The sequence below is a fragment of the Balaenoptera borealis genome (assembly GCF_965194805.1).
Source record: "Balaenoptera borealis genome assembly, chromosome: 13".
NCBI classification, from domain to species: Eukaryota; Metazoa; Chordata; class Mammalia; order Artiodactyla; family Balaenopteridae; genus Balaenoptera; species Balaenoptera borealis.
In genome coordinates, this window is record NC_138870.1 from 102,805,191 (window position 1) to 102,831,069 (window position 25,879).

The 25,879-nt window shown below is 57.6% G+C and overlaps 1 protein-coding gene across 2 annotated transcripts; it reads left to right on the forward strand.

Moving 5' to 3' along the window:
- Positions 1 to 25,610, forward strand: TTC38 (tetratricopeptide repeat domain 38). Of its 2 annotated transcripts, XM_082350607.1 has the most exons (14): positions 1 to 300; positions 1,323 to 1,400; positions 4,145 to 4,226; positions 5,581 to 5,752; positions 6,631 to 6,804; positions 8,083 to 8,158; positions 11,602 to 11,721; positions 14,559 to 14,618; positions 15,458 to 15,496; positions 17,505 to 17,586; positions 19,365 to 19,530; positions 20,679 to 20,838; positions 21,062 to 21,135; positions 23,277 to 25,610. In XM_082350607.1, the coding sequence occupies exons 1-14, from the start codon at positions 16 to 18 to the stop codon at positions 23,368 to 23,370; spliced, it is 1,662 nt and encodes a 553-aa protein (XP_082206733.1). In that variant the 5' UTR covers positions 1 to 15; the 3' UTR covers positions 23,371 to 25,610. The 2 variants fall into 2 exon arrangements, with proteins under 2 accessions (XP_082206733.1, XP_082206734.1); XM_082350608.1 differs by lacking the exons at positions 1 to 300; positions 1,323 to 1,400; positions 4,145 to 4,226; positions 5,581 to 5,752 and adding an exon at positions 5,759 to 5,955.
- Positions 25,611 to 25,879: the final 269 nt, after the last annotated feature.

A 25,879-nucleotide genomic window follows, 5' to 3' on the forward strand; every position in this document is an offset into this window, starting at 1 on the left:
CAGGCTCCCTGTCTGATGGGGGAGGCGGGGGCGCACAGCAAAGCTGCTCGCCTCGAGCCGACTCGGGTTCCCGCAGCCCCGGAGAAGGGAGCCGGAGGGGTCCGCCCAGGGGAACCAGCCGGGAGAGGTGGGTGTGTCCGAAGCGGACCAGTGAGCGAGCGGAGATCGGGGGCAGCCCCGCCTCGCCCCCGGGGCTCGACTCCCCGCCCTCACCCGGAAGCCCGCGGCGGCGCGCGCAGCCCGCGCCCCCGACACCGACCCAGCACCATGGCCGCGGCCGCACCCCTGCGCGACTGCCAGGTATAAGAAGGCCGCCCCCGCCCGGGTCCCCCGCGGCCCCACGACCCCGGGGGTGGCGGGATCAGCCCTGCCAGGGGTCCGGCGGAGACACGGCCCCCGAGAGACGGGCGCGCGTCCTGGGCGCACGGAAGGGACCAGAGGACCCTACTGTGACCCCCGCCCCCGGAAAATCTGCGGCGCGGGGCCCCGCCCCGCGGAGACCCCAGGTCCTCCTAAAAAGCTTAGACTCTTAACCCCGGCACGACACAGCGGGGACGCTGGGCGTTAGTGAGGGTCTCCCACGGGACCCGCCGGGGCAGGGAGCCTGGGCCCATTTTGCACTTGAGGGAGGGGCGTTCAGAGGAGCGAGGGGACCTGCGCACAGCCATTCCGAGGAGCCGCCCGCTGGGCTGGCCGGAGTAAAGGTCATTTCTCCATACCGGGGAGTCGCCTGTCTCTGCGCCCCTGGCAAGACACCGCGACAGCGATTACAGTAAACAGTTCAGTTAGTTGGAGATGTTTCCTGAAGGTCTGAACTACCTGGTAAAGTGGGGAGATGAGAGGAATTGTTTCGGTGGTTGGTACCTTGCCGGCCAGGTGGCAGGACCACCCTCCTGGTTTTGCCCTCCAGCGCTAGCCCTTCTTCTGCCCTGGCAGACCTCCCTGCGGCCTGAGCAGGGACAACCCCTTACTGAGCGTCTGCTCCCTGGCAGACACTTTACAGTCACCCCACGTGTCCTCCGGAGCCCCATTTCACAGAGGGGCCAGACAGGGGTCAGAGGGAGGACCTTGCCTGAGGGCACTCAGCTACTTAGAGGGCCCTGGGATTTGCATCAGGATCTGCCCCACCCAGGGCTCAGCTCTCTCTACAGCGCACCATCTATGAAATCTGGGAGTCCGTGCCCGCCCCGCAAGGATGGGTCTTCTGGAAGCCCATACCTACAGGGTGCTAGGCATTAGCATCTTGGGTGCTTGGGGGTTGGGGTTCGTGCGTGTTTGTTTGGAGGGCTACGTGGAATAAGACCCCTTCTTGCTGTGTGCAGGCTTGGAAGGATGCCGGGCTCCCTCTCTCAACCCCAAGCAACGAGGCCTGCAGGCTGTTTGATGCCACCCTGACCCAGGTATGCCCGTGGAGAGAAGTGGTGGCCCCTTCTGTAACGGTCCAGGGGGAAGGTTCTTACACGGGTGAATGGTTTTTATTTTCGTTAAAAAAAATTTGTTTTGGTGCATCTTACAGCTGCATTTATTCGTGCCACAAGTAAATGGTACTTCCACGCGTGCACAGTGCTGCTCTAGCGCCCAGCTAACGCAGCTTGCTTAAGTTTACAGCCAAACTGCCTGCCAGCTGATGTGCTCTCCAGGTAAAGCTTGTCAGCGATGACCGTGAGCAGGCACGGGACTCGAAGCTTTCAAAACTTTACATCTTTATCCTGATTTTATAAGCAATGCAGCCCGTTAACCCCATTCCTGCCCAAATCTCCTGGTAAACTTGAGTATATTAGGGCTTCCCGGGGACCTGAACGTTCTTTATAATGCTTTGAAACATCCTTGCACAGGACCAATGGCTCAGGCTGCTCCAAAGCCCCACAGTCAATGTCTCAGAAAGTGATGGATGCTTTTTAAACTGCATGCAGACTTGAGAAATCGACTGCAACAGAATCCATGTACCTGTACCCCCAGGGCGTGGGAACAGTTCTGCCTGCCCAGGGCATGGCTGAGAGGTCCCCCAAGTGGCAGGCGTTGGCCTGTGAGGGTGCTGAGGGTTTGGTGTGGGGCTCCTCCATTTAAGGCATGGGGCCCCTCTCCTGGGGCTAATCTGTGAATATACTGCTCCCACCTATGGCTGTTCTAAGACCTTCCACAGTATTACCAGTCATTTCTAACACCAGTGAAGGAGCCTATAGTCTTAGAACTAGGGGAGTCTCAGAGGTAAGGTCCAAATACTTTGCTTGACAGGTGGGGAAACTGAGGTCCAGAGAGCTGAGCTGACTCTTGCAGTGAGTTATAGCAGCAGGATGCACCTAGGTCTAGACACACTGATGGAAAACTAGAGCTGAGCTTTTTCAAGGGCGGTGAAATCGCTACCTACTGATTCTGTCCATGCAGCATAAGGGCCAAGGAAACCTCTAGAAACATAAGGGCCATACAAGAAACAACTGGTGAAATGCCGTCGGCTTGCCAAGGGCCTCCACTGTGTGCGTTTGAGCTCTTTGTCTATTTGTCCCCTTCCCGCGACTTTTGGCCTCTGCAGAGCACAGTTTGTTACAGGGAAAGTTCCCCAGTGCAACGGCAGCCACCCCACCTCTACCCCCGCCCCTGCTGTGCGTCTGCGTCTCTGTGCCAACTCCCTTGTGTCTTGTTAAAATACATGTGCTAATTCTGTGTAGATGTAAGTTGGACAACTGATAGGGCACATTCTAAAATCTAATGCATTATTATGGTTTTAGGATTTTTAAAAATTAAGACCTGGGTCATTTTTCATTTAAAATGGGTTTGCTGGGACTTCCCTGGTGGTCCAGTGGTAAAGAATCCTCCTTCCAATGCAGGGGACGCGGGTTCGATCCCTGGTTGGGGAACTAAGATCCCACATGCCACGGGGCAACAAAGCCCACGCGCCACAACTACTGAGCTCGCGCGCCTCAACTAGAGCCTGCATGCCGCAGACTACAGAGCCCACGCCCCCTGGAGGCTGCGCGCCACAAATAGAGAGAAGCCCGTGCGCCCCAACGAAGATCCCGTGTGCCACAACTAAGACCCGACGCAGCCAAAAATAAATAAATAAATAAAAAGTAATAATTAAATCTTAAAAAAAAAAAAAATGGCATTGGGACTTCCCTCGTGGTCCAGTGATTAAGAATCCGTCTTGCAATGCAGGAGACGCTGGTTCAATCCCTGGTCGGGGAACTAAGATCCCACGTGCCATGGGGCAACTAAGCCCATGCGCCACAACAGGAGAGAATCCCGCCTGCCACAAGGAAATATCCCACGTGCCACAACTAAGACCCGACACAGACAAAAAATAAATAAATATTAAAAAAAAAAATTAGGGGCTTCCCTGGTGGCACAGTGGTTGAGAATCCGCCTGCCAATGCAGGGGACATGGGTTCGATCCCTGGTCCAGGAATATCCCACATGCCACGGAGCAACTAAGCCCATGCGCCACAACTACTGAGCCCGCATGCCACAACTACTGAAGCCCATGTGCCTAGAGCCCGTGCTCCGCAACAAGAGAAGCCACCGCAATGAGAAGCTCGCGCACTGCAAAGAAGAGTAGCCCCTGCTCGCCACAACTAGAGAAAGCCCACACGCAGCAGTGAAGACCCAATGCAGCCAAAAATAAATAAAATAAATGAATTTATTTTTAAAAAATTAGGCATTAAAAAAAAAGACTAGAACAAATACACCAAATTGTCAAAAATGATAATGAGATGAGATTAAGGATATTTTTGATCTTTTGGCTTTCATGCCTCTTCCTTTCTATAATGAATGTTTACTGTGATTCTTTTTTAAAGGAATGAATAGGAAGTAGCAAGGTTCCTATTTTGGTACCCAATGTCAAGGTCCCTCTTGGGGCTGACGAGGCCGACACTGTGGGCAGGTCACCTGTCAGGAAGAACCTTCCTTTAGATGTTTCTTTTTTGGAAATGGTGGCCTCACCAACCCTAGAAAATGTGCCTTGAGTTCCGTGTATTCAGTCTCTTCATATGAAATCAACCCAGTTATGTTTTCTTTGAGCTAAGGTCCAGAAAATACCAGTGTTCTAGAAAGAGAAAAAAAAAAAAAAATCAAGGTTTAGAAACAAGCCTTCATTTACATGAACTAAAAACTCCCTGGGGACAGCTTTGTTTCACCTTTTAAATTTCAGTACGTAAAATGGACCAATGACCAGAGTCTTGGTGGCATTGAGGGCTGCCTGTCGAAGCTCAAAGCAGCAGATCCGACCTTCGGTGAGTGATGCTTTCCCTGGGTTGAGGAACCCCGTTTCATGAGTCCAGCCCCTCACTGCTTCCCTGACTGCAGGACTCAGCTGGGTTGGGGAGGGCAGGGCTGGTGGAAGTGACCAGGCTGGGAGGGAGGGAAGGTGACAGCCACCACTGTGCTTGGAATAACAGCTGCTCCCATAAAGATGCCAGGTTCTATAGAAGGTGTCTTTCAAACGTTCTCCTTAACTGTACGTCACTTCTGCAGGGAAGACACTGATCCCATTTCTCATATGAGGAAACTGAGATTCAGAGAGAGTAGAGAGTAAGAAATATACCCAAAGCCACCCAGCTGGTAGTTGGGGCGCTGGGATCAGACAAGGCTGTCTCAGTCCAAAGCCTGGACCCCTCGGGACACAAGAAGTGGCCACTGCAGCCTCTCTGGGCACTAGCGAGGCCAACTCCACAGCAGCTGTGACGGGGAGGGCCGACCTGGTGACAGAGGCTGCCATCACAGGCAAGCCATGTGCGTGGCAGGCACGCGGGCGGGGTCAGCCCAGTGCATTCTGGAACCCCAGGAGGGTGGCCCAGTGTGGGTGAGGTTCTGGGCTGGGCAGAAAGGCTGAGGATGGGAGGGCAGCAGGGACCCCCACTGTGGCCAGGTCCCACTGAGGGCAAGGGGCGCAGAATAGGGGATGAAGGGAGCTGTCACGGGAGCCAGTGTCCAGGCATGGGCTCAGGTTCTCCGAGCAGACCCTGGCCCCAGGTCAGAAGCAGGGGCCACATGGGTGGTCCTGGCACTGTGGTTGGGCCCTAGGTCCCAAGCCTGGGCCAAGGACTGAGTTCCAAACGCCAGCAGATACCCTTCCTCTGTCAAGGTGGAGGCTGGGAAGCCCAGGTAGGACCTGGGGGCCAGCACACCTGCCAGCAAGGCTGCTACAAGGGCCACAAGGCACACCCCCATCTTCCTCGGCCCCCGAGCTCTCAGCGAATGAGAGCAGCCAAGACAGGATCATGGTTTCCGTCCTCTGGGGACCAGCCCCCCGACAGCATCTACCGGGTGGCCCTTGGGAGGCCCTATGCTGGTGGTAGTGACAGTAGCGGCTGAGAGGGAAGCAGGTGGGGCTCCAGAGGAGCCCATAGGCAACCCCTAACCAGTTCACCTGGTGAGGGGGGCGCAGGTGCTCCACACGTTGGCACTCCCCAGAGTGCCCTCCACGTGCCCGGTGAGGAGCTGAGTTCTGGACTGTCGGTGGGGACACACCCTACCGGCCGCCTGGCTTGCCCCTCCTGGGACGTTGGGCGTTTATTTCACATGCGGGGCTGGGCTGGGCTGGGTGGGACCGTCTGAATCACCAGCTATTTTCCCACCTTTCGCCAGCCCTGGGCCACGCCATCGCTAATGGCCTCATTCTGATTGGCACCGGAAGCTCCGTGAGGCTGGACAAAGAGCTGGACCTGGCCGTGAAGACGATGGTGGAGATTTCCAAAGCTCAGCCCCTGACGCAGCGGGAACGGCTGCACGTGTCTGCAGTAGAGACCTTTGCCAAGGGGTGAGGGGCCTCCCTGGGCCAGGGGCTGGCGCTCCGAGGCCACACTGGGCGATGCCACGGGCTGCCCCCCGCGCCGTGCGGAGGGGGCCTCGGGGGGATTCTCACCCTGACTCCCGTGCCCGCCTGACTGAGAATCACATCCTGCCTGTTGCTCTGTCCTCAGCTGACTGCTGAATGAGGACGTGGTTGGTTAGGACTCCCAGGTTAGCATTCAAAGCAACTTGTGTTTCGTTAAATAAATTGGTTACTATTTTCATTACAAAACTAGTAGGACCACAGTACAGAAACAGATAAGAGACAGGAGAAAGGAGCAAACCCTCGCCCTCGTGCTCCTGGTCCTTACACACCTGTGAGCATCTGCTTATAGTCTTCCGGTCTCCCCTGCCCCTGTTCCCACGGCTGTCCGTCCCCCTGTGTGTGGGAGTCCTGACCCTGACGCCTGCCCCCAGGACAGCCCCTGTGTCTGCTTGGGCAGGAGAGATGCCCACAGAGCTGGGTGACCTGAGCTGATGCTACGGGCGTTCTGAAGCAGTGACAGAGAGAGTTCTGTCCTGGTCTTCCTGGCAAGTGTGTGCAGATGTCAGCACAGGGGTGGAATTCCACCTCTCAGGCTTCCTGCAGCTGGTTCACGGTCTCAGGTGAAATTGTCTTTGGTAACTTGTTAAACTAGTTTTTTTTTTTTTTTTTTTCTTGAGTTAGAGAGTAAAACTTCCCACTGAGGCTTTTCAATTTTCTGAGCCACAACCTAACGTAGAAACTTACATGTATCTTTTAACCAGTTCAGCGCAGGCTGTGACACTGGCAGGAAATTAAGCCTTTTCCACTCCTCGTGTGTGAAGTGTGTTCAGTGTTGCTGAGAAACTTCTCTTGGCTTCCAGGAACCTTCCAAAAGCCTGTGAGCTGTGGGAACAGATTCTCCAGGACTACCCGACAGACATGTTGGCCCTGAAATTTTCCCACGATGCCTATTTTTACCTGGGCTACCAGGAACAGATGCGAGATTCTGTGGCTCGAATTTATCCCTTCTGGACACCCGACATCCCCCTTAGCAGGTAGGTGCCAGCTGGAAATCACATCGTTTCTGTTTCTTAGTCTCTCTCCTCTGCCCTAAAAACATGGCAACTCTCCTGGCCCTGCCCTAAAACTAGTGAGACTACTGTTGTTATTTCCTAGTTCTTTATAGTGAAAAGGTGGGACTTCCCTGATGATCCAGTGGTTGGAACTTCACGCTTCCATTGCAGGGGGTGCGGGTTTGACCCCTGGTCGGGGAACTAAGATCCTGCAAGCCGCAAAGCTCAGCCAAAAAAAAAAAAAAAAGTGAAAGGCTTCACGTCTTCATTTGATCTTTATCCCATCCTGGGAATGAGGTAGTACTATTATGTATCAGTCAGCACAAGATAATTTTTGCCGCAGTAACAAACATCCTCTAGATCTTTTTCTCCGAAGCTTATTACAACAAAGGTTAGTTTCTCACTGTCCATCATAGGAGAGCTGAGGCTCCACACCCCTGCCACTGTTGCCCTCCAGGATCCCAGCTGACGAAGTAACTGCTCTCGGGATATACCTGCTGCTAAGAGGGAAAAGAGCTCTCCTGGGGGACTCACAATGGCATTAGTGCTCAGATTGAAGGGGGTGCCCTGCAGCTCCCGAGTCACTGGTCAAATCCAGTCACCCAATCACAGGGGGCCAGGAAATGCAGCTCTACTTTGGGCTTGGAGGAGAGAGAGGCCTGGAATAACCATGAACAGCCCTAGGGACCACCACACATGATCACCTCTGTTGCATTTTAGTCATAGGATGGTTGTGAAGGTCAAGTGGACTAATAGATTGAAGAGCTGTATTAGTCAGGGTTCTCCAGAGAACAGAACCAATAGGATGTGTATATCTGTATCTATATCTATACTATTTACATACATATATGGAGCGGGGGCGGGGGTGTGTGTGTGGTGGGGGGTAAGGTATTTGTTTTAAGGAATTGGCTCCTGTGACTGTGGGGACTGGCAAGTCTGAAATCACTCCAGTCTCTGCCTTCGTCTCCACATGACTGTCTGTCCTTTGTGTGTGTGTCCATGTGTGTCTGTGTCCAAACCTTCCTCCTTCTCCTTTCTCTTATAAGGACATCAGTCATTGGATGTAGGGTCCACCCTAATCCAGGATGACCTCATCTTAACTTGAGCTTGATGATGATCTGCAAAGACTCTAATTCCAAGTTAGGGCATATGTTTAAACGTACCATTTTGGGGGAGACACAGTTCGACCGACACGGGTCATGTTGAGGGTTGAACGGTTCTAGGGCACTTTTTAAAAAAATAATTTCCTTCTGTTTTCAGCTACGTGAAAGGCATCTATTCTTTCGGACTGATGGAAACCAACTTGTACGATCGGGCGGAAAAGCTCGCCAAAGAGGTAAGTGGGCCCTTCCTGAGATGCCTGAGCCCTCGTGGAGTGGGGTCAGGTGGAGGAGAGCACTCCAGGCACGCTGCACCCACCCCCCTCCGGACCTCGTTTCCCACCTGGAGGGCTCATGTTAACAGAGAGGGCAGCTCCCTCCCGTCACCTTTTCCCCACCCTGGGTTTGCAGAGCCGCCTTGCTCGGCAAACTCCCCACCCAGGCCAGGGAGGCGAATGAGGCCCAGGGAGGGTTCCGTCCACCCCTCTTGCTCAGGGTCACACGGAGTGGCAGCTCTGCACGCCCCCAGCTCCGTGTCTCCAGGGCCCACAGTTTGCGCTGCTGGACCCAGACTTTGTAGGTGGGGAAGCGAGTATCAGTGTCACTTCTCCCACCTGGGACCTCACGTTTCTAAGTGTCACTGACTTCACCAAGCCTCCAGGAGCTGACAGATGAGTGATGACTGAGACTTGTTGCCGAAAATTCAATGAACTATAAGTTAAGAAAAAAAAAAAGGAAATTTTATTCGAGCCAAACTGAGGATTGTAACCCAGGAAGCAGATTCTCAGAAAGTTCTGAGAACTGTTCAGCCTGTTAGAACTCAAAGGTACAGTCATTCAGCCATCTACCTTTTGGAGACAAAGGATCGTACATCAAAATGACATCCTGATATTTTACGTAGAGGTCACCAAGGATACATAGTCCGGATAAGCACAGAAGAAGCACGCAATGAGTCACCATGACCCCCTAGAGAGCGGGGGAAGAAGCGTTCTTTTAAGAACTTACTTTGCCAGCATCAGAAAAAAGGGGAGAATCGGTCTTTACAGTCCAGCAGGTACTCCCAGCGCTGGTGGATGTGTAACACACGTGCACACTGCACGTTAGGGAGGGAGGGAGGAGGCCCAAACAAGCCCAGAGAGAGAACTTTATGTTTAATTTTTCTTGTCCTGCCTTAAGGTAGAAATTTTATTTCATCAGACTGCTTCCAGTGGGCCCTGACCTGGCGTTGGGGTCCTGCTGGCCAGCCCTTCTCTTCAGCACTGCCCCCATCCGGAGGCAGCAGCGGCCAAGGGTGCAGAACAGGGTGGGATGCTAAGCGCTTCCTGCCGGCCCGGAACCCTCCTTCCGTGCTGGCGGAGATGGGCTGCCTGGTACCGTGGACGCACCGTGGACGTCCCTCGCTTGCAGGCCCGGGAGCCTCAGCACCTCTGGCTCTCAGAGTCCCTCTCCAGCTCCTCCTCTCGCGGGAGTGGAAACTGAGTCCCAGGGAGGGGCCGCCACGCACAAGGGGGTGACAACCACTCCCGCGCCTGGCTCAGGGCTGGCACTCAGTGTACACGCCGCTCCTGTCGGCTCGATCCTCTGCAGCGGGGCATCGAACTCTTCATTGCCCAGAGGAGGGCGACCAGGCCCAGAGAGGCCAAGGCCATGGCCACACAGCTCACAGAAGGCAGAGCCACGGCCCCCCAGGCCACCTGAGCACAGTCCTTCATGCTGCCTGGACAGACCTGCTCCCCAGCACCCAGCCAGGGCTCTCGCCCCAGTCTTTGCCCCAGTCGGCTCCCAGCACCCCTCCCTGGGAGACAGCCGGCACCCTCCGGGGGCCCACAGGGCCTGTGACAACCGCTCTACGTATAGAATAGAGCCCAGATTTGACAGTAGGATGATGGGGTCTGTGCTGTAGCCCTGAGTCAGGCCGTCGGGGGGCACAGGGAGCTTCACGGCAGTCTTGGCTCCATGGCCTGGGTGACCAGGCGCCGTCATCCAGGGGGTCAGCTGTAGGAAGGTTCCCCTGGAGACCTTGGCAGCTGGTCTCTCCCATTGGGTGCCGTCTATGTGGGCACCTGAGGGCTGGCAGGATGGCTCAAGAAGTCAGAGAGTGACCAAAAGGTGCAGGTTCACACCCGCCAGGAGCAGGAAGCGGTGGCATGGGGTGCCCCCCTCTGCTCCCTTCACGCCCCTTCTCCTTCAGGTGCCCACACTCTGACCCCAGCACCAGCCCACCACAGACAGTTAGTGGGCAAGGCCAGGCTTCTAGGAGAGCGAGGGTGGGCTGCCCAGTCTCCACTGGAGTCTGGAGAGGCCTCACGGTGGTGACACGTGGGCCTTGTCTGCAGGCTGAACGCCCAGGGCAGGAAGAGCGAAGGGCAGCTGTCAGGGAAGGAGAGCGGCAGCCAGAGTTCAGGGACACGGAGCACCTGATAGACTGAGACTTAGGGCGGAGGTGGGCAGGCCGGGTGCTGGGAGCAAAGTCTGGGGGCAGGCAGGGCCGGATCGCTCTGGCCTTGTAGACTCTGTCCCAGGGAACCTGGGGAGGGAGCCGGTCAGGAACCCCTCAGTGAGGGGGAGCTTAATCCCAGCAGGGGGATGAGAGCAGCCCTGCTGCCATGAGCCTCTGCCTTCTACAGCACGCTTAGCAGGTCCCTTCAGCCTGCTCAGCTGCGCCCCTGGGGTCTCCTGAAGGGTCCTGGTCCTGCAGGGCTCTGCCCCGGGCTGCGCATCGTTCCCTACAGACGTGGCCTTTCTCTGTGTCCCCACGCGGACTGGTTGGGCCCATGCAGGTCAGGGCTGCAGCAAGGAGGTGGGGCTTGCTGGGGACCACCTGCCAGCATAGACCCCGCAGCAGGTGCCAGGCCAGGGCTGAAGGTGCTGGGCCTTCCCAATTCCGCTTCTGCGGAAGGCGTGGGCGCCTGAGGTGGCAGGGCTGGGGGGACCCCGTGATCAGGTGTGGAGGACCTGGGCTCGTGTGGATGGTCCACAGGCCCATGGTGAGCCTCGGCTCACTGCTCTGTGCCAAGATCGGTAGGCGCTCAGTAGCCATGAGCTAAACTGCCCGCCGTGAGGCGGGAGTCGGACCTCATGTCCCGCCTGCCATGTCGTCACCGTCAAGTCCACCGGTCATCGGAGCGGCTCTTGTTGTTACTAGCAGTGATACCAGAACGAGCCTGGAAAGCTACACATGTGGTCCTTGCATGTGTGTGGTCCTTGCATGTGTGCTAGTCGGGAGGGGCAGCCGAGAGCCCCTGGAGCACACACACTCTGTCCACTGGCCTCCACGGCAGTCGCGAGAGGGAGGCGGCCTTACTTCTCACCACAGGGGAAACTGGGCAGTGACTCAGCTGTATGCAGGAGGCTGGGGGCCAGGGGGTTGGATGAGCCCCTGCTTTGGAGAGACCCCAGTGCCACTCAACTGTGTGGGCCCGGGCAAGTCACTTAGTCTCTCTGAGCCTTAGTTTCCTCACCTGTGAAATGGGCAGTGATACCCTCTCTGGCAGCATCTGGTGTTTGGTCAACGGGCTGGTCTTTGGGGTCGTTACTTTGAGGCGGAGCCCAGTCCCCTTGCTTGCTCAGGCCCCTCGTGCCCCTGCACGGCTTGGGGACACCTTGTCACCGGGCAGCCTGACTCACCCATGTTATCTCGACTTGTCCCCCACCCGACCCCCACACCCCCACCACGTAGGCTTTATCTGTTAACCCGACGGACGCGTGGTCGGTGCACACCATCGCCCATATTCATGAGATGAAAGCAGAGGTCCAGGATGGATTGGAGTTCATGCAGCGCTCAGAAACCCACTGGAAGGTACGATTCTCGTCCGTCCACCTGCCTGGAAAATTCTGTTTGTTCCCCCAAGTTAAGCCAGGGATTAACGGATGGAGTTACAAGGCGTGGCTTAGTTCTAGGGAAAACTCATCTTCCACTTGGAGGCATTTCTGTCAAGCCACCGAATCCCCTGGGAACCCCACGGCTTCCCAACATCTGCTGATGTTTTGAAGGTGTTTCTAGAATTGGTTGTGGCCTGAGGTTGTAGAAGGAATGGATGAGAAAGGGGAAACAAGAGCCCAGCAGGGGTGAGAACTGTGAGCTCACTGGCCAGCAGACTCGACACAGACCCCAGAACCCCAGAGCATCCTCAGGGAGCACGTGGTGCAGCCGGGGGTTGATGGGAGGGATGACGGCCCAGCCACCGTCGGTGGGGCTGGTGTGCGGGGGTCAGGGCCCTGGTGAGGCAGCAGCGAGGATACCATCCAGACCCCTCAAGCCCTTCCAGACCCTCTCCTGGGGCCTTAACGCCCAGGGGCCTCCCTGCTCCCACTCCCGGCTCCCGCCTGCGCCCAGCTGCTGTGGCCCTCTCTCTGCATGCGCCTGTCGTCCTTGAGTTTGTCTCTGGCGTACAGCCTGGCTACCTGGCCAGGTGCGGTCTGCTGCTCTGCCCTTCTCTGTGCTGTGGTGGGCTTCCCAGGGCACCGCTGGCCAAGACAGTGAGTCGCTGCCAGGGCCTGGCACCGAGCAGCAGATGCTCAGTGATTGAGCGAACCACGGAGAGACCAGGAGCCAGGCGGGGAACAGGGGACTGGCATGGTCACCTCAGCTCCTCCCAGCAGCTCCCTGGCCTAGGACAGGCCAGCGAGAGGTAATTTACAAGAAGGCAGATTCCTGGCTTCTCCCAGAGGGGTATTAAGTAGAGCAGGCGAACAGGTGTAAGATAACCTTTGAGAACTATAATCTCATTAGATTCACACTCAGATCTTTTTTTTTTTTCTTCGCTGCGTTGGGTCTTGTTGCTGCGCACGGGCTTTCCTTAGTTGCAGCAAGCAGGGGCCACTCTTCGTTGCGGTGCGCGGGCTTCTCATTGCGGTGGCTTCTCTTGTTGCGGAGCACAGGCTCCAGGCGTGCGGGCTTCAGCAGTTGTGGCGCATGAGCTCAGTAGTTGTGGCTCACGGGCTCTAGAGCGCAGGCTCAGTAGTTGTGGCGCACGGGCTTAGTTGCTCCGCAGCATGTGGGATCCTCCCAGACCAGGGATGGAAACCGCGTCCCCTGCATTGGCAGGCGGATTCTCAACCACTGTGCCGCCAGGGAAGCCCCACACCCAGATCTTTTTAAGGATCCCCAAACGCTGGGCACGAGCTAGGCCCTGGGTGGGGGTGGGGGTACAGTGTGGGTCGGACCCTTGTCCTCGGGCTCCCCCGACAGGTAGTGACTCTGGGTGGAGGGAGCGCCAGAGTTGCCGTGTCCTCTGAGAGGGAGGCCGCGGAGGCCTGGCCAGGGCCAGATCGTTTGTATTCCATTTACTTCCTGCCCCCAGACTCCGATTTTCCTGGGCCTGGGTGCTTGAGGCCTGGCTCTACCCCAGGACGAGAACGTGATCCCTCTGAGCCTCAGTTTCCTTACCTGAAAACCTGCTGTTGCAACAACTGTGAAGCCCTTGCCCCGAAGGAGTCCCCATCGGTGTTAGTCCGACTGTAACAGGCAGCCCAAGGTGGCTGGGGCCATCTCCAACAGGTGCTCGTCCCCCGATGCCTGCACACGTCCCTGCAGTGGCTCCTGCCAGCCTCTGGCCTGGCTGCACAGCCCTGGGGTGGACGATGTGGCCTGGGGCTCCCTTTCCTCCTCCTCCAGCACCTGCCCCAGGCAGTTGGCTGTGGCTCAGTCCAGTCTCCAGTCACTGCGCCAGCCTGTGCCCCTCCCTGGGGACCCCACTGAGTGTCACACCCAGCCCTCTCTGTCCTCAAAAGGCCCGTCAAGTGGAGCGAGCAGTTCCTCAGCAGCACATGACCACACCATGCCAGGGGCGTTCTTGGGGATGTGGAAACCCAGAGGAGGCATCCCACCCAACTGGGCTTGAGGGGGAAGCAGTCAGGGAAGGCTTCCTGGAGGAGGCAATGTATGAGCTGAGTATTGCAGGGTGAGTAGGTGTTTGCTAGGCAAAGGACAGGGAGATGTAGGATCAGCTTAAGCAAAGGCACCAAGGCCTACAGTGGCCTGTAAGGGAGAGGGGAGTTGGGTGGGTTGGCATCCTCAAATACAGGTGCCAGGTAGACGTGGGCCGTGGAGGAGGCATCGTCAGTTCCTTTCCAGGAGATGGGAGGTGGTATCCAGGCAGAGAAGGAAGTGTCAGCCGCAGCCCTGTAGGCTAGTGTTCATGGTAGGGCCAAAAGCATACCAGCTGCAGCCGTCTAGATGTCACCCCATTCCCCTTATTCTGTGGGCTCTGCCAGGACCTGCGGGGAGTTTGGCCCTGGGCTCACTGATCTGTAGGGTTTTACTGGATGCATCGCACTGTTTGGACGCAGTGGGCCTCTGCAGCCGTTCGGATAGACTTATTCATTTTCTCCACTCCACACCTAAGGAAGGTGAGGCTTTGGTTCTCCTCCCTTCTCGCTGTGGGGCTAAGATGCCAGCCTGCCGCAGCCTCAGCGTCCTCAGAAAATTCAGGCACACCACTTGCCGAGGCTCAGAGCCAAAGGAGAAGATGGGGCGTGGACTCGCCGGCACAGGCCGGCCGGGGCAGGTGCCTGGGAAGTGTTGCCTGCATTCAGAGCTGTGGCGCTCTGCATTGGCACAAAACAACAGCTGCTTCCCCCCCTGCCCCCGACAGGCTGTCAGATTTTTCTCTCATTTTCTCGTTCTTTCCCCAGGACTCTGATATGCTTGCTTGTCATAATTATTGGCACTGGGCTTTATATCTGATTGAAAAGGTAAGATGACCGGCTGTCTTATCCTATAAAGATGTCCAAGGAAGGATATATTTTTCTACCTTTTGCTATACTTTGTATCCCGTGGAGCAGTACGGTGTGATTGCACATTTCAATGGTGTCCTGATGCAATAAGAGCACTCATGTTTTCAAATAGCTTTTCAGGCTTAAACCACTTTAGGTATTTTGGACTGTCTGGACTCGGAAATCATGTGTATTGTGTGCCATTCGTGGAGACAGGGTAGCCCGAGCGCCTGCCGCTGTAGTGGACTGCTAGGCTCCCACCTCACGGTTGTAGCTGAATGAACCATGGGACCCTCCGAATGCTTTGCCCCAGTGGCAGTGAGGGTGTGGGGACGCCCTTGACCCCAGTGATTCCACCACTGGCTCCCATTTATAAGGGTTTGTCTTACAGTTTATCGCAGAGAAAATCTAGAAGCTCCCTAAATGTCCAAAGAGAAATGCTTGGAAGGTGAGGACCCTGTAATGACAGGCAGAATGCAGTGATACAGTGTCTCCAAGAAAGCAGTGAACCCAACTGAATGGGCAGTAAGGAAAATAAAGGGAAAAACAATCCTAGAGAAATACATGAAAAAGCTGGCAGCTGTTTGACAAGCGCTTCATAGGAAGAATAATGCTTTCGCAGAAAGGGCTCCCTTAGCAGCTGCTGTGTCTTCTACACGGGGGAGCGAAGGGCTGGGGCAGAGGTGGGTTCCTCTCCTCCCATCCTGAGACCCACCCCGGCTGTGGGGCGGGGGCTTTGTCAAGGCCATTTGCAATTCATGTCTCAGCATCACATTTCACCTCCTCCACGTGTTAATCCCGGAACTTCATTTTTCCAGGGCGAATACGAGGCCGCATTGACCATTTATGATGACCACGTAAGTCCACGCTTGCACCCGATTCGGTTTATTGCAGCGATTTACCCTTCAGTCTCTAACAGATCTTTGAGCCAATCAGTATTACCCCAGCCAGACCCACAGCTGGAGCAAGAGCACAGCTCTTGTGTAAGACCTCACGGCATTGATTCTCTCGCAGAGTGGTGTCGAAACCCAGAATGGAATTTGACTCTGTTTGCCCGTGGGCGTTGGTAGATTGCACATCTCATTTGGTCATCTCTGGAATCTCAGGCTTCCCTCCAGTCATTTTACTTTATTTTATTTTATTTTTAAATGTATTTGTATGTTCTTTTTTAACAGAAATTTATTTATTTATTTATTTATGGCTGCGTTGGGTCTTCGTTGCTGCACGCGGGCTTTCTCTAGTTGCAAGAGTGGGGGCTACTCTTCGTTGCGGTGCGCGGGCTTCTCATTGTGGTGGCTTCTCTTTGTTGCAGAGTATGGGCTCTAGGCTCTCGGGCTTCAGTAGTTGTGGCTCACAGGCTCAGTAGTTGTAGCCTGCGGGCTCTAGAGCTCAGGCCTAGTAGTTATGGCACATGGGCTTGGTTGCTCCGCAGCATGTGGGATCTTCCCAGATCAGGGCTCGAACCCGTGTCCCCTGCATTGGCAGGCGGATTCTTAACCACTGCGCCACCAGGGAAGTCCCCCTCCAGTTATTTTAGATTGCTTTTCTTTGGTAAAAACATTGATCTGCCCATAGGATTTTGTTTTCTGGTTTTTTTTTTTTTTGGCTGAGCCACGCGGCTTGCAGCACCTTGGTTCCCCAACCAGAGATTGAACCCAGGCCATGGCAGTGAAAGTGCCGAACCCTAGACCACTAGACCATCAGGAACTCCCAGGAATTGTTTTTTTTATTACAGACTTTATTATTTTTTTTAATTTTTATTTATTTATTTATATTTGGCTGCATTGGGTCTTCGTTGTTGTGTGCGGGCTTTCTCTAGTTGCAGCAAGTGGGGGCTACTCTTCATTGCGGTGCGCAGGCTTCTCATTGCAGTGGCTTCTCTTGTTGTGGAGCACGGGCTCTAGGCACGTGGGCTTCAGTAGTTGCACCACGTGGGCTCAGTAGTTGTGGCTCGTGGGCTCTAGAGCACAGGCTCAGTAGTTGTGGCACAGGGGCTTAGTTGCTCCGCGGCATGTGGGATCTTCCCGGTCCAGGGATCGAACCCATGTCCCCTGCATTGGCAGGCAGATTCTTAACCACTGAGCCACCAGGGAAGCCCCCCAGGAATTTTTTTTCTGTATTAAAATATACATGCCATATTTTACCATTTTAACCATTTTTTAGTGTACAGTTCTGTAGCATTAAGTATATTCACATGGTTGTGCAGCCATCACCACCATCTATTTCTGGAACTTTTTCATCTTTCCAAACTGAAACTCCTGGCCTACTAAACACTAACTCCCTATTCCCCCTCCCTCCACCCCCTAGGTATGTTTAAGAGGGAAAAAAAAAAGCCTAACTTGCAACTGCTGGGGACCCCACCATGGGCTTAATAGCAGAGCCTGGGGTCACAAAAATGCTTGTAATTTGAGGATCTAAACCCCAGAGAAAAACACTCAGTAAAGTTTCCTATAAATCATCCTCTCAAGTTGTCGGGATTTCGTGGTAGAGAGTGAAGGGTGACAAGAGCTGCGTGCCGTGAGACGTAGACCAGCTGAATGTGGAATTGTGGTCGGGCGCGATGATTCTCTGCCATTATAGTCCAGGGCTGGGGGCAGGAGGTGACAGGTGCCAGGGCCCGGCAGGTGCTCCCCCAGCTGCCAGTGCGGTGGGCTCTTTCTCAAGTCTGTCCAGTGTCCCTGGGGCACCTGGAGCGGTCCAGGCCCTCGGAGAGGGCAATGGCCCTGAGAGTTGGGGTGGAGGGGACACTGGTGGTGGCTCCTGTTGGCTGAGGGCTGGCTCTGCCCAGGCCCCACACGCAGCCCAGGTGGGTGGACTCTGGCCATCCCTGCAGCCCCTCATGCCCTACCTGCCCTTGTCTTCCAGATCCTCCCCAGCCTGCGGGTCAGCGGGGCAATGCTGGACGTGGTGGACAGCTGCTCCATGCTCTACCGGCTGCAGATGGAAGGTACCCGGTCTGGGCCTTCTCCTCTGGCTCTTCCCCTCCCACCCGACGAGGGGACGGTGCCACGGCCTGGGCTCAGGCCGGCAGGAGCTCATTAGCGAGTTTCTCCAGGGCCCGCTCCCGGTCCTGGGACGGCGCGGCTTCGGGTACCAGCTCTGCGGCTGCCTTCCGGCTGGCCTGAGGCCAGTGGGCCAGGCCACTGCTGCCCTTTCTCCCAGTTCCCTCCGCTCCTCGGTGTGCAGGCCTCAGGCTCCGAATCCTGCTGGCACCTGCCATTCCCACAGCCTACCTGCCTGCATGGCACGGGTGGCGCCTGGCCACCTGTCTTTGGGCACCACCTCAGTTTCTCAACTCCCTGGGATTTCAGAGGGAGGGTTTTCCCAACAGTGTCATGCAGTGCTCTGCAGGGAGCCTGGATGGGGTTGGCCATAGCCCTGAGGGCTACGGAAGGCTTATGGCCAACCACTGGGGTACCAGATAGCTCTCCCCTCTCCCCCAGGCTCAGCAGAGCCAAACCTGTACCCACTGTAGGTCCTGGGTCAGTGGGGATGAGGCCCGGGCAGGACTGGCTGTTTCCGAGGGCTCCGGGAAGGCTTCCTAGAGGAGGTGAAATGTGAGCCATGGAAGGGAACGTAGGGTTTTGCCAGGTGGCGACAGGACAGGATGTTACAGGTGGGAAGCAGCCTATCTGAAGCCCCCAAGACACAGAAGCCAGTGGCCCGTTGTGGGGATGAGTGACGGAGTGTGGGGTCCGTGTGCTCAGGGGAGCAGAGGAGGCTGAGAGCTGGGGAGGGAGGGTGAAGAGTACGGCTTTCATCTGGTCTGCGGGGAGCCCGCGGGGCAGGGCTGGCCGGGCTCTGTCCAGCAGGGGGGCTGAGCCAGGGGAGGCCGGGCTGGAGGCCGGGGCATCCGTGAGGAGCTGGGAGAACAGTGAGGGGCTCTCACGGCCGTCCAGGTGATAAGGCCGGGACACCGGAACCCAGGCTGGTGGAGGCCTGTGACTCTGTCCAGCCAAAACCATCCGGAACTCAGTGGAGAGGGGAGGGGCCTGGGGGCAGTTGAGTCCTGTTGACCCTTTGCCTGTGGAGGCGCGGCCTGGGCCCCCCTGAATTCGCCTGAGGAGGGGTCAGGAAGGGACGGGCCCGGCCTGGAGGCTGGGAGGCACGGTGTGGGTGCCTCGGGGCCGGTGGAGGGAGGAGGAAGGCCACTTGCTCCCTCAACATGCAGAGTGGAAACTTCAGAGCTGCGTCCAACTGGCAGGCGGAGAAACGGAAGTCAAGGGCAACTACAAGGTCACGGGAGGAGCCCGCTAGGAGCAGTAGGAAAAATCGGGTAACTTGCAGGAGCGGAGAGGGACAGGGGGCGGGAGGTGGTGGTGGAGAGCGGAGCAGAGGAGGGGCTGTCGAGTCGGAAATCCAGACCCAGAGGCGGAAGGATGCTTTTTATGAATTCCGCCGTGCTGTGCTGTGTCAGGTGCCTGCCCAGTGAGAACCACGGGAAGAATTTTTAAAGTGGTTTGGGGTTTGTCAAAGGGGCCAGAGACTTCATTTAATACCCTTCCATAGCTTTTTTTTTTTTTTTAATTTGCTTTCTACCTTACCCGTCTGCCGCTTTTATGATTAAACGAAGTTAATATAAACCCACCCCCAAAGCCTAAGCCCGAGGCCAGACACCGCCTGCCAGCGTCACCCGGCCTCCTCACCTGGAGCCACCCGTGGGTGCCAGAGGCCCGTGCGCACAGCGCTCATGCCAGGCCTGCGGGTGTCCTCCCGTGCCCCCAGGGGTTTCTGTGGGTGAGCGGTGGCAAGATGTCCTGTCTGTGACCCAGAAGCACAGCCGAGACCACATCCTGCTCTTCAACGATGTGCACTTCCTGATGGCGTCCCTGGGCGCTGGGGACTCCCGGACCACGCAGGAGCTGCTGACCACCCTGCGGGATGCCAGCGAGTATGTGGAGGGGCCGGGGCCATCAGGGGGACCCCCACCCTGCTGAGGGGGCCCTGGGGGGCTGCTCACGCCACCCCTGCCCGCCTGCGGGGCTGGAGGCCCCACTGGTGGGCACAGCCGCACAGACGCGCGTGGAGGGCCGCTCGCAGGTGTGCGCCTGCTGGGTGTTTGTCCCCATAGGTGTGCGTCCCCCGCAAGTGTGTGCCCCCAGGTGTCCTCTCCCCACCCCCCGCCTAGGCGTGCGTCCCCGCGGGGTGTGCCCTGCGAGGGTATAGTTGGATCCCCCAGGACACAGAGCAGCCTCTGGATCCCCTAGGCCTCAATGTCAGTGTCACGCACAGGGGATGCGGTGAGGCCCTGGAACCAGAGAGACCCGCCGCTTACAGGGCCTCAGCTCTCTGATGTGAGCCTGTTTCCTCATCTGCTGGGACAGGCTGGTAGGAGAGTGAGGGGCAGTGACGTGGTGACACACACCCAGCACAGTTCCTGAGCCGGTTCCAATCACAGCGGGGGCCAGAGAGAGTCCAGGGAAGCGGGCTCTGCACAGCACAGGCCACCAAGGAGGCAGCCAGCCCTCGTCTCCTGCCTGTAGGGCTAGAGCTGTGGGACCCGTGAACCCTGGTGGTTTGTCCCAGGCACCTGGGGGAGGGTGGCCACCCACGGCCGCTTGCCCTGCCCCTCCTCCCAGGGCTGAGCTGCATGAACTGGGGGCTTTGGCCGGGGGCGTAGCTTCAGGCCCCCAGCCCTCACGACCTAGACCAACCGCCACCTGAGGGCAACGGGAAGACAAAGCCTGCCACAGCTGTTCACTCCAGGGGCCGGCGCCGACTCCAGTGCCAGCCTTTACCTGCATTGCCCTGTGAGGGCGGCACTGCTACTCCCACTTTACAGATGAGCAAACCGAGGCCAGGCGTTGGGCATCTGCCCAAGGCCACATCGCAGTTGAACTGAGTTTAGAGCCCAGTTCTCTCCCCTCCCTGGTGGCTTGTCCTCTGTCAGGTCACCTGATCAAAGCACCTACTGTGTCAGGCACGGAGCCAGGGATGCCGGGCTGAGGAGGAGACAGCCCCCTCCTCAGGCGCCTGAGTCGGGGGTGGGGGCAGCATGAGGCCCTGCAGGACGCTGAGGGCACCCTCTCGGGCCGGCAGGTCCCCGGGGGAGAACTACCAGCACCTCCTGGCCCGCGACGTGGGGCTGCCCTTGTGCCAGGCCCTGGTGGAGGCCCAGAGCGGGAACCCCGACGGCGTGGTGGAACTGCTCCAGCCCATCCGCTACCGGCTTGTCCAGATCGGAGGCAGCAACGCCCAGGTGAGCCAGCAGCTGCAGCGCGAGGGCCCCAGTCCGGGAGCCCCTGTGCCCCACAGCCTCTATCTCCGCGGTGTTGGCGCCCACAGTGTGGGAGAGTCCTTGCCATTCACATCCCCCAGTAAGCTTGTCCCTGAGAACAGGCCAGCCTGCAGCGGGGAGGGGGCAGGCGTCCCCATCCCTCGTCCCACGTCACAGAGCCTCACGTGCCCACTTGACCTTTCAGAGAGACGTCTTCAACCAGTTACTGATTCACGCGGCCTTAAACTGCTCGTCCGGCATCCACAAGAACGTGGCCCGGTGAGTTCCTCGTTCTGGTCCCAAAGCCCAGCTGGGAAGGACCCCGAGCACAGCCCCCTCTCACTCGAGGGTCTCCCCACAGGCTCCCAGGTGTCCAGAGGCTCCCACCTCCCTTGGCCCGAGGTGGTGCCCACCTCTGAGGCAGAGATGCGAGGCTACGGGGGTGCCTGTTTCTCCCCCTGTGAGCGTCTTCAACTTGACCAAAGGATCTGACCACCCCCACCCCCAGGCCCACCCTCCTGCCCTCCCAGCCCACTCCTCATTTCTGGCCACAGTGAGCTACAGTTACTCTTTCAGGCCCCTGGGCCTTTGCACGTGCCACACCCTCTGCCTGGGACATCCTTTCTTCTCTCGCACCTGCTGACGCCTACCGATCCTTTGGGCCTCAGCTCACATTCTCCTACCTGTGCTGGGTGCCGGTGCGGGGTGGGGGAGTGGTGGGCAGGAGACCCAGGCCCAGGCTGCGTGGAGCTTACCTCTCCTGTGGGAACTGACACGAGGCAACCAATCCCACAAATATGTGTACGACTGCCACGAGGGCGGACGTATTGCCCAAGACGCTGTGATGAGTGGGCGGGAGTCAGGGAGGGAGGGTGCCTGGTGGAGGTGACATTCTCGGGGAGGCCTGAAACCAAGCAAGTTTAACCAGACCAGGGGTGATCTGGTTAGGAGGAGGGGTGTGGCTGGAGGATTGGGGGTGTCAGGGTAGGGGCACCCCAAGAAGAAAGCTCTACCCATGAAGCCAGCCATCGCCGGCAGCCTTCGCTGTCCCACACCCCACTCACCTCGACCTGCACCAGCCCCTATGCTTCTGGGGGGAGATGTGACCGCCCCCCCTTCCCTTAGGCCCTCCTGGAACGCCGAGGTGAAAGAGGGGAGCCAAGGGGTGCCGGGTGGGCAGAAGGGGTGTCGTGAGGCCCACCGAAGCTGCCGCTGCAAGTCCAGGCTGCACCGTGGGGCCCAGGAGGCCCTTGCTGGGCGCTCGAGGTTAGAGGTCAGGTGGAAAGCACCAGCGTCCAAGCACAGGCACGGGCGGCCCACGGTGGGCAGGGCCCGGCTGCCCCGACGACCGTTCCAAAGTGAGCAGTGCAGGTGCTGGTGAAACAGGCGTGGACGCTGTGTCACACCTGAGCCTGGATGGACACGCTGGAAATGGTCACACCCTGGAGCGCCCTGGACACATGCCCCTCGCTGTCCCCCTCCGTGGCCACGTGCAAAGCCACACACATTTCTCTAGCGGTGGAGCCGCTTGGGGAGCTCCAGGCCTGGTGTGGCACCTCTGGTGGCAGCTGGGCAGGGAGGGTGGGGCCCTTTGGACAGAGAGGAGGGTGCGGGCTTGAGCGGGGGAGCTGGGGCCAGCACACGGGCGGGGTGACGAGGTCCACGCTGGGGGGCGGGGGCGCAGTAGGGGGTCTGCCCCTGGGAGTGCTAGGGGAGCCTGCTGCTGTCGGGGTGCCCTCCTGCCGTCCTCACACGGCTCAGCTCCCCTCCCGTCCAAGGTGGAAACCCTCGGCCCCCTGCCATGGTGTCTCTGCCCCAAGTGCCAGGCCCCGGCCCCTAAACCGCACCCTCAGCGCACAGAATCGCTGTTGTCAATTGTTTGGGGTCTTTGCCTTAAATGATTCTCTCTTTGTTGAAAGTTCGATTTTTCCCACACCATCTCTTCTGCTACTTGCTTTCCTGGAACATTCTCAGGCGTGGCTCTCCCCCCCATCCCCACAGTCGTGCTCTACCCTCTGGTCCCAGCATTCCGTATGGTGGGAGGATGGGCCCCAAGTTCCTGGGGCAGACGAGGCCACGGGGATGTGCTCACCCTGAAATTTTCTGCACTCGGGCATCGCTGGGAGCATTGTCAGGATGCTCTTTGAACACTGGACGTCCTGGGCCTGTGCGAGCACGCGGGGCTCTGGAGTCCACGCTTTCTCATCCTCACATCTCCGCCCATCTTCCCTCTGGTCCCCACCCCTGGCGTCCTGCCTCTGGGCCTTTGTCCCTCTAGTACCCTCTGCCGTGATGCCGTCCTCTCCCTCCACCACTTGGGCCCCAGCCCGTGCTGCCTGTGTCCTGCCTTGGGGTGGAGGGACCATCCGCCCCCCACATTCTAGGAGGTTCCAGCACAGAGCCTGTCTCTGTTTCCCCAGGAGCCTTCTGATGGAGCGAGACGCCTTGAAGCCCAACTCCCCACTGACTGCGAGGCTTATCCGCAGGGCGGCCGCCGTCCACCTCCTGCAGTGAGCCGGCCTGGCCGCCTGCTCCGCGGAGCCTCCCCGGCCATCAGACCAGCTGCCACACTGGCTTCGCAGGGTTACAAGTAGCCGGAGCCTGTTGATTAGGCCTGTGAAGCGCGAAGCCCTGTAACCAGCAGCATTACAGGAAGAGGGGACAGAAATCAATTTTCAACGTGATTCTGCATCTTCTAATCCTCGTTAAGGGCCAGGGTGCAGTTTTAAGCAGTTAGAGCCGAGGTGGGACCGCTGTTCCACTTGCCTTGCAAATTGCATTTTCCCAGGGAACCCTTATACCTTCTGGTCGGTCAAGGGTCAGAAGGGTTGGTGCTGGGCTCAGCTGGGGGAGGGGAGTCTCCTACGCAGCCCCTGGGGGCACCCCTCCCCCCAAGCCTAGGCTACCCCTGGGATAAACCCCTTCATTCTGTCTTCCTCCCCGTATTCCAGGCAGGTTCTGTTGTCCGACCTTTTGGGTGAGGGTACCAATGCGGGAGAGTGACTTGCCCAGGGTCACAGTTAGCGGAGGCCTTACTGACATTCACCCCAGGCCCCTGTGCTTCCTGGGAGAGGGACCCCCACCTTGCTGCCTGGGGCCTCGGCCCTTCTGCTGTCTCTGCAGAGATGTCCTCAAGCTTCTCCCTGGGCTTTGGTGGCACTGGTTTGGGCTTGTTTTCTCTTTAGTCTAAGCTGCACTTCGTAAAGGGGCCTCAGGTACCTGGTTTCCTTTGTCAGCCATGCTTTTAATCATAGGAATGCACACTCACTGAGCTGGTGGTGTGCTTTCTGGGGTGTGAGGATTGAGCTCAGAGGTTGCCTTGCTGTGGCAAAAACCAAAGCATTGTGACGTGGCTTGAACAAGATCTGAGCCAGTTTTATAAATGCTGCCTCGGTCTCCTTCCCCATCAGTAACCTGGCCCTGACGGCCACCACCCCCGCCAGCACGCTGCGGGTCTCAGGAGAACGTGCCGACTCGGCCGTGCTGTGAGGGGCGATCCCAGCCCATAGATGTTTCTCAGGTTCCTTCAGTGCAAATTGAAATTAGCTAGAGACTCAGGGGGGCAGGTCTCCTGGGAGGCAGCAGACACCTGCAAATCGACTAGACAAATTCCTGGGATTAAAATAAATTAGTTAATCGGTTCCTTTGACTAACTGTTGCTGGATGGGCATCTTCTATTTGTTAGGCCTGGGCTGGGTCCTGGGGAGACAGGCCTCTCCTTGAACTTGGGTGTGGGGCTGGGCAGTGAGCCAAGAACAGAGTAATTACAATGGGATATCAAGAGAGGGGCTGTTAATCCCCAGGAGCTAGGGACACAACCCAAGGGAGATCCTGCCTTCCCATCCTGAGCTGTCCCCTCCTGCCAGTTCCCCTGACAGAGCCTGCCCACGCCCCGTCTGCCCTCCCCGCTCCTGGTTCCAAGCAAGACACAACTTGGCCAGGGAAGCAGGAACCCTGTTCCCTCCTCCAGGAAGGCCTCTGCTCTCCCACTGCAGGCTGGTGCCCCACAGCCCTTGCTATTGCACCTTTCTCCCCAGCTGTGACCTCCTCAGATCAGGGACAGCATCTGTGTCCCCGCATCACCCAGCACAGAGCCTGCACTGACTACCTGTCAGTGAACCCATGACTGGTGAATGATCCCTTGAATGAGTGCATTAAAAAATGAATCAGAATCTACTGGGGAAAGGAAGAAACGAATCTATAGTGGGTAGGTAGGCCATTGATAGAAGAGAGGAGGAGGCCAAGAGAAGAGATGGATGAAGATTTAGCAGCAACAACTTGTTAACAATTGGTGTGTTTACTGAGCACGTAGTACGTGCTGACATGATACAGGGGGAAGAGCATCGGGAGTGGGTGTTTGGGGACCCTCGCCCCCAGCAGACACCCACAGGGCTGTGGGGATCTGACACCTGGGCCAACAGCCCTCGCATCTAGGACCCTCTGGGGTCCTGCTGCAGTGGCCCTGTAGTCGTGAGTCAGGCAAACCCGGGCCTTGGGACCATGGATTGAGCACAGGCCACACCAACCTGGCCGCTGTCTTCAGGAGGCCCTGGCAGGCAGAGGGAAGCGTGGAGCTCCCGGGCCAGTGGGCCCAACAAAGGCAGCCTGCTGGAAGCTGAGTGGGACCCAGAGAGGCCGCTGGGGGGACAATCCGACCCAGGACCCTCCTTCAAGCCCCTCTCTCCTTCCAGGCCAGCAGCCAGGGCCATTCCTGGACTTCCCTGTTCCTCAAGCTAATAAATTCTTTTTCTGAAGCCACCTTGAAGCTGGTTTTCTGTAACTTGCAACGCAAAGGCTCTTGACCAATACCTGCAGCTGGGATTTGCACCTGGGTCTGTCTGGCCCCATCTTTCTTCCCCACTTAAGCAGGATCCTGAGATGATGGAGCTCAGAAAGGAGCCATGGACAGAGGAGAGGGGGGAGACTAGCACATCAGAATGCAGTGGAGGGGGAGGCAAAGGGCGAGGCTGAAGGCTGCAGAGGGAGCCCCCAGATAGAAACGAGGTGTCAGGGATGCCAGGAC